The sequence below is a fragment of the Pocillopora damicornis genome, chromosome 3 (assembly GCF_964200805.1).
Source record: "Pocillopora damicornis chromosome 3, jaPocDami1.2, whole genome shotgun sequence".
NCBI classification, from domain to species: Eukaryota; Metazoa; Cnidaria; class Anthozoa; order Scleractinia; family Pocilloporidae; genus Pocillopora; species Pocillopora damicornis.
Window position 1 is genome coordinate 11,752,401 of NC_142672.1, and position 15,468 is coordinate 11,767,868.

The 15,468-nt window shown below is 38.6% G+C and overlaps 1 protein-coding gene across 3 annotated transcripts in view; it reads left to right on the forward strand.

Moving 5' to 3' along the window:
- Positions 1-15,468, forward strand: part of LOC113666111 (axonemal central pair apparatus protein HYDIN) — a 49,614-nt gene that overhangs the window by 5,089 nt on the left and 29,057 nt on the right. For all 3 annotated transcript variants that reach the window (XM_027181870.2, XM_089198948.1, XM_089198949.1), the window contains 27 exons: positions 141-267; positions 402-458; positions 680-747; positions 1,177-1,327; positions 1,629-1,760; positions 2,760-2,851; positions 2,943-3,010; positions 3,176-3,405; positions 4,140-4,240; positions 4,629-4,764; positions 4,882-4,929; positions 5,265-5,381; positions 5,941-6,093; positions 6,175-6,278; positions 7,353-7,626; positions 7,990-8,102; positions 8,378-8,528; positions 8,942-9,097; positions 9,570-9,698; positions 10,468-10,527; positions 10,672-10,810; positions 11,140-11,390; positions 11,526-11,735; positions 12,012-12,227; positions 12,996-13,199; positions 13,959-14,104; positions 14,528-14,953. In XM_027181870.2, the coding sequence (XP_027037671.2) occupies positions 141-267; positions 402-458; positions 680-747; positions 1,177-1,327; positions 1,629-1,760; positions 2,760-2,851; positions 2,943-3,010; positions 3,176-3,405; positions 4,140-4,240; positions 4,629-4,764; positions 4,882-4,929; positions 5,265-5,381; positions 5,941-6,093; positions 6,175-6,278; positions 7,353-7,626; positions 7,990-8,102; positions 8,378-8,528; positions 8,942-9,097; positions 9,570-9,698; positions 10,468-10,527; positions 10,672-10,810; positions 11,140-11,390; positions 11,526-11,735; positions 12,012-12,227; positions 12,996-13,199; positions 13,959-14,104; positions 14,528-14,953 (4,059 nt within the window). The remainder of the gene's footprint in view (positions 1-140; positions 268-401; positions 459-679; positions 748-1,176; positions 1,328-1,628; positions 1,761-2,759; positions 2,852-2,942; positions 3,011-3,175; positions 3,406-4,139; positions 4,241-4,628; positions 4,765-4,881; positions 4,930-5,264; positions 5,382-5,940; positions 6,094-6,174; positions 6,279-7,352; positions 7,627-7,989; positions 8,103-8,377; positions 8,529-8,941; positions 9,098-9,569; positions 9,699-10,467; positions 10,528-10,671; positions 10,811-11,139; positions 11,391-11,525; positions 11,736-12,011; positions 12,228-12,995; positions 13,200-13,958; positions 14,105-14,527; positions 14,954-15,468) is intronic.

Here is a 15,468-nt window from a genome sequence, read left to right on the forward strand (position 1 = left end):
GTATTGAGTTAACCAATAATCCCCCAATTGATCATTTTCTTTATTCTCATCACTTGTCGGCTTGTAAGAAGAAATTCTGTCTTGGTCACTCGTGGGAGTTTAAGGGTCTGGGTGAACTGCTCTCAATGTTTGTTTTGTAGGTTTTACATGGACCTTGAGAGTGAGGAAAATGTGGAAAAGGATGAGTTCTTTGAAGAATGCCTCAGTGATCCTACTCTTCGAGATCAAATGTCTATCTTGACAAGAAAATTCAAAAACAAGATGCAGGTAATATGGAACAGGTCACAGAAACAACTAATAACTATTGATCACTTTTATGGGCAAGACTTAAGTTATGCTTGAAGGCTTTAGTTTCTTTTCAAGTTTCTTATTCTGTTATTTTTCCTTTTAAAATGTGACAGGCAATTGCTGATGACAAACTACTTTATGGAGACTCAATTGTCACTATTGACCCAGTGGTAAGGAATGCTATAGCCATTCATTATGTAAGACCAGCTGCATATGTCAGATAAAGTGCTACCATAAAAGCACAGAAAATTACTCAATTGTTGATCATATGCACCATCATGCTCTCAACATTGTTAAGTTAAACAATTTAGTTTTTTTGAGCCAGGACCTTTTTTAAGAACAGGAAAAAATGTTTTGTACAAATCAATGTCTTTGATAATTTGTTTTATAGGAAGGAGAGATCTGGCCCAATTCTCAGGCAGAAATCAGCATTATCTTCAAACCTCAAGAGGCCTGCAAGTAAGAGTGTGAAAATAATGCTTGGAACTACAAATAAGACATCTTGTTTTATTTATATGAACATCTTGCAAATATTCAAAGGTCAGGAGTTTATGTACATGCTTTTTATAAAAATGAGCAGCTAACTCATTGTGGGTGCTTTCTGTAAGCTGTATACTACTCCCTTGAAACTTGAATATCCAAATCTTTGGGGTCCATGGTTAAAATAATTTTTTGTCACTGGGTAAAGCAGTTATGAATATGGTGATTACTTTTTTTTTAATTAGTAGTTAGCATATTGAGTTGACCTCTAAGTGTAGAGGATCATCAATTGACATTGACTGACAAGAGCTAGTATTTTGTATCAAGTTTTATCTCAGTTGTCGTCAGTACTATACTTAGTATTTGTACTGAGAGCCTTAAATTGACAGTGTGGTTTTTTTTTTGTAGCTATGCCAGAACTATATACTGTGATGTAACAGGCAGAGAATCAAGGTTGCCTTTAAGAATTAGAGGTGATGGAATAGGCCCTCAAGTGCACTTCTCTTTGGATACACTAGACATTGGCAGTGTATTCATTAATTCTCAGCATTCTTATGAGGTAAAGAGATACACTTTTTGAAAGTATTTTAAACTCCCATGAGTGACCAAGACAGAATTTCTCCTTATGATATCACAATACGACATTAACCAAACAAGTATTATGAAAATAAAGAATATTATCATTTGAGGGATTATTGGTTGATCTAATAACAGATTCTCTGAAATAACATTATAAGAATTGTAATGGCATACAGTGAGGAGATTGCTAATGAGATTTTGGGAGTGATAGGATTAATTTGTGTATATAAGACGTGGAAATTGTGAAGAATATAATTTAATGTTTTTCTCATCCATTGCAGGTTATTTTGTGTAACATGGGAGATATTGATGCAGTGTTTAAACTCCTTCCTTCCAACACCCAATTTGGTCCACAGTTTTCATTCCTTCCTGCCCAAGGAATTGTCATTCCTGGAGGATACCAGGCCATTCAGGTAAGAGTCGTCTTGTATAACTCCTGCACAAAGAATACACTCAGTTAAAGGTGATTCCTCAGAAAAAGAGTTATCGAACAATTTTTTTAAAACTTTCCTGAAATGTTCCCTACCAATGTCTGTTTCAAAAAATACAATTTGAAAGATAGGTTACCCAGCTTGTTTAAGAGATATGATGAGGCAAACTTACCCCACCTATGCCTGCTCTGGCACTAAACATGCATGTCATTTGATCAGATCACAGTACATTTTGAGGAAGCTGGAAGAAAGGGTGTATAAAGACACATTAAAAAAATTTGATAGGTAGAAACTCTCAGGCGTATGGAGCAATTTGATAATTATATAATTTGTGAGAGTTGTTGTTTTTAAGATCATAATTTGCATTATTATGTAACAGGCTTTGTGCACGCTTTTAGCCATATCTTTTTTCCCTCTGAATTTTTTTTAATTTCTCCAATTTAAAGGGAATCATTTGTACAACAAAATTATGCAATAAAAGATATCGGTCACTATGGTTGTTCACAAGCCAAAGACTATTGTACCTCTTTACCTGGTCCATTTATTAAAAAACTATACTGTATTCTTGGAATGCGCACACTCTTATTCACCTAATAATGTGATTTTTATGCACAGTACATGATGTGCAGTGCAATACTGAGGAATCACCTTAAGACTGAATATAAAGTCTTTAGCTGTCAAAGTCTTTCTATTGATTTAAAAGCATTGTGAGTCATATAACTGTTCATTCTTTTATTTACCAGAGGGATGAAGGCACTGCATGCTAGAGTTACATGTCTCATCTATGAACTCAACAAACTAATTCCTGCACCTGACAGCCACTTATGACCAAGAAGTTTTGGTCAAGAGACAGTTGTCTTGACAATTTGCTTCTCCCCCTTCCCCCCCCCCCTTTATTTCTCTGTATAAAAAGTTATTTGATTCTTACCAATATAAAGATGTTATTTGTTAAGCCGAAAACATGTTTCTTAATTTACTTAGATTCACTTCTGCTCACCCATACTTGGTGATGTCAACGAAGTGTTTGAATTTGCTGTGGAAGGGTCGCCTGAGAAACTCGAGTTAAAGATCTTGTAAGTCACTGGGATATTTTTGTGTCTGTTCCTTGGTCTAAGTGTCTCACAAAGTCATTGACTGGATATTTTGTGTTTGGTCTCTTGTTAGGGGATCAGTGATTGGCCCCACTTTCCATTTTAATATACCAAAGCTGAAATTTGGAGTAGTTTCATATGGTAAGTTGAGAGGAATTAACATTAGTTCTTTACTCTTGTTGTTTGTTGTTGATATTGTTTCTTTTTTGTCTCAATGTTCACAGACAGGCACTTAAATGATCAAGAAACATGATCAGGAGCTAATTAAAATTTTTTTTTGATGTTCTTGTCATCCTTTTCTTGTAGGTTTTGTGAACACTCGTGAGTGTACACTGGTCAACACTTCACTCATACCCATGACATTCAAAGTGCGTGTTCCCGCTGATGGTTGGATAAATGAGGAAACACGAAGCCGGGATAGTTTGATTGATAGCAACATTAGTGACACTGGTAGCACCATAATGCCATCTCCAAAGGAATTTGATATTACACCATCTCGTGGCACTATTTCTCCTCAGGGAGAGCTTGATATTAAGGTGATTAGAATATTATAATATTGTCGAGGCATTTTCTTTAATATCCTCTTTGATGTTGTTGTCTGGATGGGGCTGTTTGTTCCAGGCACTCTGTTTTTTGGCCATAAGTAAAAAGCAGGGTTAGGAAGGAAAGAATGAAAGGCTTCTTTGTTTGCCTGCATGATTTAATTTTCTCACTTTAATCTCCCCATGATTGAGGAAATTAAAGTGTCTCTTATTACTCTGAGCAGCATATGGTAGTTTGTGGCCTTTCCCTACATCTAGGCAGTTTGGAAAGCTGCAAAACTCTAGAACAAAAATTTATCTTTCAAATTGGCACTCTTAATCCCCACAGTATCAACAAGTGCTTTTCATTCAACTAATTTATTCTTTTCACCATATTCCTACCAGAATTGTAGCTACACTGCCTGCATATAAACACGCACACAACCCACAATTCCTCCATTCGCTCCAAAGAAGGGCTAACACTCCAAACATCAGCTTTGAAACTCTTTACGGTGGCCAATTTACCCTATCAGCTCAGTTGATAATACTAAATGAATTTTGTCAGTGACATGAATTTGTAACACAGTTTATAACTCACAAGCGAAAAGAGATTCTTGGATACATAGAATAAGTTTTGGTACATGAACAGGGTAGAGAAACAGCAGTCCATTATGAGGTTTGAACCCTTGACAGCCTGTCCATCATTTGGATGCAATATTTGGAAATCAATTTTCATCCTAATTTCACAGGTGGACTTTGTGTCAACCTCTGTCAAAAAGTATGAAATTGCTTTGGTAGTTGATGTGGATGGAGTTGGAGAGGAGATTCTGTCACTTCCAATAATAGCCAAGTATGACCATTTTATATTTCCTGTTGTAATATTTTTTCCCTTTAAAGGTTAGGTACACTATATTTCATCAGGTATTTCTGTCTTTGAACACTGGCCTACTAAGTTTTCAAAAGGAAAGACTACAGATACCACATGGTTGTCTCTATGTTCCACCATGATGACATCCCAAAACATTTCATAAAACACAAGTTTATTCTTGACTATTAAACATAAAATTACATCTTTTAATCAAATTGAAGCACTGAGGTGAAATCATTCCTCTTTGGGAAACCTTCATGCATGTGGAATGAAATTCTTAGACTTAAACTCTCATCACAGATGAAGATTTCTTAAATCCTGTCACACTTTTTAATAAGGAAATATTGATGACTGCTCTTTGTGTTGACAGATGTGTGGTCCCACCCATTACTGTCTCTACACCACTCTTGGATTATGGTCGTTGTTTTCTCCATCACCCCTATGAGCTTCTTGTCAATCTGGTGAACGAGTCCGATCTGCCTGCCAAATATGAATTGTTGTCACAGGTATACTTTTATACATGTAAATTTTCTCATGGGTACATTCAACATAGAAGTTTTCTAGTGTTGTTTTTGTTGAGGTTTTTTGACATGTTGGATTGATTTTCTTCGTTATAATAACAGGTTGTGGAAGATGTGACACCAATCCTGTATACAAGTCCTGAACCAAAGGTTAGAGTTTAAGAAACGGCAAAAAATGGTTTCCGGCAGAAATTTCAATCACGAGCAGCAATCATTAGTTTCTGCAAAATACAGATACTAGCCAATCTAGAAATTTTATGTACGATGTGATAATACTTGCAACCTCTGATGCAACAAAGCTGGACTGAACTTACTTATGTAGATTTATCTTCTTTTCCTGATCGTTTCTAGTGTAACTGTTGGCTACTGGTTGTAAGGTAACCAATTAAAGTATCATTGAATTCCTTGTTCAAAAGATGGGCTTGGTGGATAGGTCTACTAGTGTTTCCACAATTATTGTTTGTGTTTGTGTTTTATGGTTTCAGGGAATTATCCAGCCTCATTCTGTGAAAGAAGTTCCTCTTCATATTACAGCAGAGTGCCTGGAGGAAGTTACCACTGTGGCTTACTTCATGATATTTGGGAGCAGTGAGGCTCCACTGGTAAGGTTGACATTATAAAGATTACTGGTGGATGTAATTTATTAGACATGTGTAACCTACAATGGTAGCTAAGAAAGGCTAGAGCATAAGTGGAAGCGTCTCTAGTGCTTTATAAACTTTCCAAGTGCTTCGTATCTCGATGAACGCACGACTGTCACATGAAGTAATTGCTTTATTATAATAGTACTTTCAAAGAAAATATAGTCTAAATGGTTCATTAAGAGACGTTCAAGTAGGTGGGCTTTAATGTGTATATACAGGTCGTCAGCGTGCACAAAAGGAATAAAAAGCACACTCAAGCTTTGAATTGGATGATACAAATTAAATAAACTTTTTGTTTAAAGGGGGTAAGTTTTAAAGAAAACTGTAGTACTGCGTCGGAGGGGTGTTATAAGATAGTTTGAGTTAAAAAACTGAGTTGACAATGTCAGAGCTCTGACGAAGGGCTGACGCTCGAAACGTCAGCTTTAGAAACTACTTACGGTGGCCAAGTTACATCATCAACATAGTTGATAGAATCAAATGATCTAATTATTTTGCAATTCTACTTATGTTCCAGGGAGTTCAGATCCAGTGTGTGGGTGAGGGACCAGTCATACATGTTGTTCCAGCTCATGTTGATTATGGGACCATCCCAGTTTTAACAGACATCTCCAAGATTGTGCAGCTTTCCAATGAGTCCCTGATTCCAGCGCAGTTTTCTTGCAGTATGGTAAGTATTGTACATGTTCATCCTCAAATGTCTTTGAAGCAGTTGAAGTTAACATTTTCTTTTCATTTCCTTGATTTTTAGGTTCGTCCCAATTCGCTGTTTTCTGTTGAGCCAGCCCAGGGTGTTATTCCACCTGAAAATACTCTGCAACTTAAAGTCACCGCAAATGTTGATGATACAGTCAAGTAAGAATTCTACCTTGTTATGTTAGAGTGCATTTCGATTGATTGTCGTGAAACAAAATCAAAGTAATTACAACAGCCAATCGTAAGGATGGAGAGTACCCGATAGAGCCAATCATAAGAAAGGAGAGTACCCGATAGAGCCAATCATAAGAAAGTAGAGTACCCAATAGAGCCAATCATAAGAAAGGAGAGTACCCAATAGAGCCAATCATAAGAAAGGAGAGTACTCAATAGAGCCAATCATAAGAAAGGAGAGTACCCAATAGAGCCAATCATAAGAAAGGAGAGTAACCAATAGAGCCAATCATAAGAAAGGAGAGTACCCAATAGAGCCAATCATAAGAAAGGAGAGTACCCGATAGAGCCAATCATAAGGAAGGAGAGTACCCGATAGAGCCAATCATAAGAAAGGAGAGTACCCAATAGAGCCAATCATAAGAAAGGAGAGTACCCAATAGAGCCAATCATAAGAAAGGAGAGTACCCGATAGAGCCAATCATAAGGAAGGAGAGTACCCAATAAAGCCAATGAGAACTCAAAGTGTAAACAAGCAAACCGCTTAAAGCGCGGGAAAACGCGAATGACAGAGTCGCGATTGTTTTGATTTTTTCATTTGATTGGTTGAGAGAGCAGCGGGAGTTTTCTGGACCAATCATTAAGCAAAGAAAAGTAAAACTAGTACAATCCGGGATAAGTAAAATTACTCTTAGAAATGTACTCCTTTGGTTAGGACCTCAAATTCTTCATACTTGTGACTTATCTGTGTTGTCGTCTTTTCCATGCGTGTTGCAAAACCAAAATCAAAACCAAAGTAAAGTAATCATAACTGTCTATCAGAGCATAACACAAAATAACAATGGGTTATTAATAAGAACTCAAAAATGAAGAAACGTAAATTATTCAAAGCACTTATGCCCATTAGATGCGTGAAGTGGTTTACAGTGAAGTAAAACTGAAGCAATCTCTGATTACTTTACTACAGTTTAGTCGCTATAACAAGAGTTGCTTTGAAGCTATCACTGGCTGTTGTCTTTCAACTAATGGATCATCCATTCCCACGAATATTTTTGTCAGGTTTCAGGACAAATTGTCAATCAACATTAGTGACAGTCAGAACCAAACAGTCAGCCTCATGGCCTACGGCTCTGGCACAACCATCGTCAGTGATCCTCCCCTAGCTCCAGCCGTTAAACTTGGTCCACAGTTTAGTTGCCAGCCTGTCAAGAGATGGTTCCAACTGACAAACAGCGGAAGGAGGCCTCAACAGATTTATTGGACCACTGAAGGTTTCCTCCCGTACAGGACTAAGAAGAAGCCTGAGTACAATCCGGAAGATATGAGATACCAGGTAATAAGCTAGAAAGGTTTTAAGCTGCGAGCTAAATGGAGAATATTGAATACAAATTCCTTTTCAGTGACACATTCACCCTGATATCACTAGAAATCAAGTTCTAATTACTTAGATTGTGTCAGAGAAAGTGTAAAAACCCGTAGCGAGTGGGAGAACCAACGACCAAAAATTCATTGTTGTAGAAGTCCTCATAAGTAGATAGCTTCTGGTTTCATCGCACATTACAGAAAACCGGAAGTTAATGTATGAAGACAAGCCACTTGTGCCAGGAAATTAATGAATTAGGTGCCACTGGAGTTATTGTAGCATATGGTTATACTCATTAAATTGCTAATACAACGGTTCATGTTGGTTTAACAGGGCCAACCACCACCCGTTGATCCGCCTAAGCCGGTGTTTCAGTTAACACCCGACAGATTAGTACTACATCCTGGAGAGAGCCAAAAAGTAAAACTGGAAGGATATTGCGAGAAGTAAGAAGAGCATTTACCAACCGATCTTGCTATGGAATTTTTATAGTAACATGTTTTTTAGGAGGCAGATGCTACTTGCCATTTTGGACGTTATGAAAAATTTGCTTCTTCTCTCATTCATCACATTTATTTGTCGGTAGTTCATTTTTACAGAGACAAGTATTGTTTTGGTCATAGATTATGTAGCTAGATCTCTGTGCTCATTCTGAAAATGGGTTTGTACATGATATTGGAAACGTTATGGCAACAAGCTCTTTATTTTTGTGTTTTTTTAGTCCACAAATTGTAAAGGAGCGCATGTTCTGCCATGCTATCATTGGCACTAGTACTGGTAAGGAACGTATCATGAGGGTGGATATAAGTGCAGAGTTTATCAGCCCACTGCTGTCTTTTTCTCAAAGAGAGATAAACTTCTGTGTCATGAAGGTAAGCCAGTTGAACTTAAAACAGAATTGTTACCATTCCATGGGAAGGATTGTTTGCTTTTGTGTTCCCGATGTTTTTGTGTTCTGTAACAATTGTCGCCCATGTTTTGTTTTGCCCGCGCGGGTGAATCGCAAACCTAGACCTGAGGAGAAACTGAACGTTTCAAACTCACTCAACAACGAGGTCGCCTCCACATAGAGCCGTTAAAGGAACTATTATGCCTTGGAAAGTTACCCTTACCAAACAAAAATAGCAGAATTTCATTTGGCGAACTTCTTGTTTTTAACGGAGTGAATTCGTTCTCAGCTCTCTCTGCTAAATGTTGATGAAGGTAATTTTTGTTATATGGATTACATTTTAACATAGAAATTACTATTTCATTATTTGTTTCTTTTTTCTTTTTTTACCTGCAGCACCCTGAGAGCACTTTGGAAGTAGAGACCAAGCAAGTCATGATGCACAACGTGTCATCCCTCCCGCTCACAGTCGTGTTACAAGCTTCCTATCCCTTTCAGTTGCTTGTGGAGGATCCACGTTGGGCACCTGTTAATGTTAAATCATCTCAATCGGTGAGACAACTTGCATTTATAAGAGAGCATTTTACAAGGGCAAACTAGAAAGGTTTGATTCCTTATCTGGAATAATTGAGTGGTGCTATCGCGCAAAACACAGTTCAGTATTTACTTTTGTTAAATACATTTTGAATGATAAAGTAGTGTGCAGCACGGTACCAACTCAAACTTTAAAAAACTTGCCCTAACCTCCCCTGCGTTTCGTGTGACGGTAACGGAGTTTATCGGAGAGTTTTCAAGGTTGCTTTCAATGAGGAACAATCAGGATGTATTCGCAAGGCATGAATAAGGAGTTGTACGTGAGTGGCAAAGGGATTACATGTACTAAATCGTGACACATTTGAGGCTCACAGATTTGAGCTCTGTTGTAGTTGGCTTTGGCTTTCGTGTAGCATCGGAAGACATGCAGGTTAATGCCATTTACAAACGTTTGGGTAATTATTTCGAAGTTATTGTTTTCCATTTTCAGGAAGTGTCACTGGGCGTTGGTGAGAATATACCCGTGCTGATTCAGTTCGATCCTTCTTACAAGGATGACTTTGTGACCAGAACCGCTGAGAGTCAATTAGAGGTGTCATTCAAAGAACATCCACAAAAGGTGAAGAGCTTTGTGTCCAATGATTGGGTCTTTACTCCTGTAACACCTTTATTTTTATAACGGAATGCTTTACAAGTGACAAATAGTGAATTACGCAAGGCTTCACTCTCACATCTAAGGTGGTTTAAGACTAGCCATTGATCTTTCAGTTTGATCATGAGGGTGACAGTAGTCTTGAAAAAGGACTTTTGACGGTCGTATTAACTGAAGTTTCACCTTCACCCGTGCGATCTAACAACACGATCAGCTTATCATTTAACTTGATTTCATTTTCCCTTTCACTCTAACAAACTTACCTTAACAACAGAAGTCAATGCTATAGTGAAGTATTAAAAAGCACACACAACGCTCCTTCGAAGGGCGTATCCTCAACAAGGCAGTATTGGATTTTTGCTGTTGTGGTTTATTTATCTCTCGATAACCAACAAAGTATGAACAAATTACAGGAGTTTCAGTAAAAGCCGGAGACCAGCGGTCTTCTGCCAGCTGTAAAAACCTTGAGCCTGCCAGGGGCAGGCTCTCGTCTTTTGGTTTTTGCCTTACGGCACAGCTGCCCATTACAATATTGGCAGCCGCTTATGGAAAAATTTATCGAAACCCCCGAAATTGGGCTATGAGCTTTTTTCAGAAGCTTACAACGTTTGCGTGTGGCTTTGTGTATTTCGTAAAAAAGGTTGTGGTTATTCATTGTGGTGAATAACAAAGGTCTGATTCTATTTGTTGCTTATTATTTGATTATTCAGTACTAATACTGTGCTACTTCTTCCAGGACTTTGTGAGTCTGAAAGGAGAAGTGTTCTTCCCTAATCTTACATTTGAGATGGAAAAGGTATGTTAACTAACCTTTTTTTGATAACAGAGGCACTTTTTTATTTTTGGGTAACACTTACGCTCCAAATCTGTGCGTACTTCTTCTACTACCCACCATATATACTGAGCCAATGGAAACTGTTGAAACTGATTTACCTCGTAGGTTGACTTTGGCTGTATATTGAATGACACAGAAGCGACCCAAGTAGTGAAAGTCACTAATCACAGTCCAATGGATGTCAAGTATCAGTGGAGCTTTGTTGATTCAGCTATTCAGTTTGAAAACAAAGAGGAAGATGAAGGTAGTTCAGGCTCGATGAAAATTCCCCAGCACCTCGATCAGAATTTAGATTATGACACAAGTGCTATGCAACTCGTAAAGATTTCTTGGCGCACTTTATGTTAGCATGCGTTGCAGGCCTTTCGTTCTCCTCTTATTCTCGCGGGAAAAGCGTGAGCGGAGCGCTGGGATGCGAGGGCATGGAGAGAAAGCGAGCTGAAAAGAGCGGACGAGAGGATCCTCCTGCGACTCTTGTTTAGTAAAGGGATAACGGAGGAGAAAGCTTCATGAGCCATATTTTAAAACATAGAGTAAGAAATATAATTTCAGCTTCTAAATGCCTGCTCTTAGGAATTGTAGTCGAGGTTGATGATGACAGCCAAGAGGACAGTGAAGAAAAACCGGAAGATGTTGACAACGTGATGATCGAAGTAACAGGTGATCATACCCCCGAGTCACCTCGGCTTGTAGACTTCACAGGATCACCAGTAATGAGCAGATCTTCTACTGCTTCAGAACAAAGGCCACAGGATGCAAGCCCAGCCAATCAGCTGGCAGTGCCGTGGAGACAGTCTGAACTGCTTGATATTGGAATCGAAGAGGTTGGTTTTCTAATATCTGCCACTTTTCTCATCGAATAAAGTGAACACAGAGAGATATTCTTGCGGGCAAAACCCTTAGTTAAAAATTGAAAGGTGTTTTAGATTATATTGTTTCTTTTTTTATTCCTATGTCAGATTTTTGACATCTTACCACTGTATAGCACCCTTCATCCGCATGAGACGCAGAAAATACAGTTCACCTTTTATGGTCATGCCAACATTAGTTCTCAGGCTGTTGCCCGCTGTACTGTGTACGGAGGACCTGAATACGACATTGCACTTCTGGGTCAAGCGTCCCTAGTGCAGTATTTCTTCGATCGGCAGATTGTCGACTATGGAAAACAGGTACAGCAAATACATTTTGAATAATCCCATTCGTGAAAGCTGTGTTTTAAGAATTGGAATGTCAAGATGAGGACTCTGACAGTGGAAAAACAAATTCATATATTATCGTCAGTCGAGGAAAGTTTGATTAACATGAATTTGAGTGAGGCAAATTTGAAACACGTATCAGTGCGAACAGACTTTCCTTCTCTCACACAACGCAACAACATTTCTTTTCTTGCATCTCTTATTATTTTTTCATTTTATGCAGTCATCTAAACTACTTTGTTTTTGTAGCTGTTTGACCAAGCAGCGGTTGCAGAGATCGTTCTCCACAATACTGGTAAAGTAGGCCTCGATTTTGTGGTCCTCAACGTGGACAGTGGAAATAAGCTCCTTCCAGGCGCCCCAAATGTTTCCCCAATCCAAGGGCACATTAAGGCCCTCAGTAACCAAACACTTACCATCAAATATCTACCTGGTGTGCCAGAGAAGTTTGAGAAGACATTTCAGGTAAAAAAATTTTACTCTTGAGGTATTCACGTATTCTTTTAAAACAGTAAAAGTACTATGTTGGGCTTCAGATTTTTCGCGTGTCTTTTACTTGATGAACCCAGTGGAACAGATATTGTAGCGAATGTCAGTGACACTAGTAACTTATATGTTGGAGGGTCCATAAAATGAAAACTTTTATGAAGCGGACAACCGCGGGACTCTCGTTTGTCTCTTTTTAAATTAGTTATGATAAGTCGCGAATTAGTGAGCTTAATTCTGTTATCTGCTACTGCTTAACGTAGTTATTTGCGGGCGGTTTTTTTTTTTCGTTAAGTATTGAAAAAATATTGGGACAAGGGCTACTTTCCACTTAATTTAGGGTGTTCACTTGATCTGAAGTCCGCCTAAAATGTGTTTGGTTATTCTTGAATACATAACTTGATCCTAGTTTCAAGCCGGGTTTAGAGTAACTTGTTGAACAATAGCGTGATAATGTACATGGTTACGACTATATTTCCTAATCTGTGAACCCTTTCATTCCTTAAAATGACTGGCATCTAATTTCTCCTCGGAATATCACCCCTGAATTAACCATTGAGGTCACAAGAAGAAGGAAATGATCGCCAACGAAAGAAGCTCTTGATTATTAAACAAATTCTCCTTGTCAACATCTTAGGAAATGTATAGAACAGTGTGGAGAATATGCACACTGATGTTAGTGACGAAGCTAACATTCTCTTTCGTTGAACGTAATCCTTTCTACTTTTCATTTGTTTTGTGGAGCAGGTTAGAGTTGCTCACTTTGAACCTAACAAAATCACCCTGTCAGGGGTGGGTGTGTTCCCCCGTGTCGTGTTCGACCTTCCTCATGACAAAGAAGACGCCAGATACGAGGAGCTGACCCAGCAAGCACGCGAGAACCTGGAACGAGAAAAGTCAAACCTATCAGAGAAGAGTGTAGATGACGTACCGTTCGGAGCTCTCGCAAATGTAAGTACAGTCAGAAAAAAATGTATCTTTATGTGTTTTTTTCTTGAGCAAAAAGGGACTTTGTTACCTGAGTATACAGGTACCCTATGGATAAAAGACCTCCATCAGTCTCTACCTTTCTTCAACATTTTCCTATTAAATCTTTGATTACTTTTTTTAATTAACCCCGCCTTGACCATTAAACCCCATAAGGGTGACTGGCACCTTAGTTCTCCTCATCGTCACTGCTGAATCACACCTAAAGGTCATGAAAATAAAGGAAATTATCAGGAAGCTCCTGATGGTTGAACAAATTCTTCCTGTCAGTACAATAGAAAATTCATAGACAACATTATGGAGAATATGCATGTGTTGCGATGTGTTGATATGAGGAGGAAGGCTATTCCGGCTAGTCCGGCTCGGACTAACGGTTACCGTGATTTCGGTCCTCGGGACTCGAAATATTCCATTCACGAACCCTTCAGCTGAGTCACAGGGATAAAAATTGAAATATCGTACTTTTTTATCTTGATAGCCGAGTTGAAAGCTCCCTTAAGAATTGTACTGAGCTCTTAGCTCCCTTTCTATAAGAAGAGATGATAAAATTCGTCTCGTTAACTAATCCAGCCTCGTTCGCTGGTCTAATACGGACAGACCCTGATTGAAAACTTTCCTCAATTAGTGTGGAATACTTATCTTCTAGAGAAAGCTTTTTGTCCGCCAATTGTTAGACATTATAGCTGAACTGTAGGTTTAATTTTTGTGATCATTCTTTCTCAGTCTGTCGGCGACATCGGAGTACAGATGGAGGTCGAACGACTATTAGTGAAACAATTCGCCGTAGAGCAACAGGAATCAGCAAGAAACGTCTCTTTTGTGCATACCTCCGGTTCCCACAGAACTGCAACAAAGAAACAACGACCCAAGTATGTTTTTTCATGAGTTGCATCACGCAAAGCATATAGAAAATGATACCCTTTTCATTTCCACAACCCCTGTCCACATCAAATAAATTGCGTGTTCTTATGCGATTACTTTCATGCGTAAAATTAGTCGCTATTTCAGTAAATATTTAGAAGTTTAAAACTAGTTTGGTGTTTGTCGTGATAGTGAATGGACAAACCATGAACTTAGAAGCAATTGTACTCCTCTGGATTCGTTTATTCTCTTGCCAGCGATCCATTCTTGAAGTTCGCAACGATTAATTTGAAAAAGATTCCCCTCACGCCAACACCTGCGGGATCAATACCATTAAAAGGTCTTATAGGTTCATTTTAGTTTTCTGGAGACGGACTGCCTTAGTCGTGTAATAAAGAGTTGATATGACAATGTACTGTGTTATTTTTCAGAGCTCAGCTGATCAGCTATTTCCTGGATTTCGGATATGTTGTATATGGCACAGTTCGATCATATGTAGTCCGTGTCACCAACAATGGACACTTCCCGGTGTCTTTTGCACCTGACAAGTCAGTTCTGTCGGGCAGCGGATTTGGAGTGGAATTGGACCGAGTGCGTAACCTTCCCGGTGAACCAGATAACGAAAGTATGGAATTCATGGTGACCTTTGACCCTAGAGCGGCTGGACTTCCCATGGGACCAGTTGATCTGCACGTGCCCTTTAACGTGCTCAATGGTCCTACGTTTGGGTTGAGGATTAAAGCTGTGGTGACAATGCCGGACATGACAGTATCTACAGATTCGCTAGATTTTGGCGTGGTGGAGTGTGGGAACAGTAAGGTCATGACGATACAGCTACACAATAGCCAACAAGTCAGGCGAGTATCGACACCACAAGATGTTGTTGTGTATTTAAATGTGTAGTTCAAATCGTCTCTTCTAGTCAGATGTTCAATAAGAGAACAGAAAAAGGAAAAATTCCAAAAAAATAGGGAGATTTTGCTTCATAACAGAATATCTGGAAAATAAAGACCGTTCTCGTACCTGTCCACTGAAGTATTATCAGAGATTTTGACTGCGCCATTGCTTAAACAATGCTTAATTTTATTTATTAAAGACGATGCAAGGCGTTACATGGTATCTCTTCTTAGTTCTAAAAAGAGCAACGACGCAGTAGTTGCCGTTATAAATAAGAGAAACGGAAAACGGAAAAAAATTTCTTATTAATTTTTTTCCTTTGCCATCTGCCGGTATTCTGAAGCCTCTCTACGTTAAAGCTCACTTTCTATTCTGTTCTGTCTATTCAAATATTACAGGAAAAATAATCGTTTTTAGAGGAAAAATTTCCATTTGAATTTGTATGAGATGTTGTTCTTAATCTGTGCGATAAAAT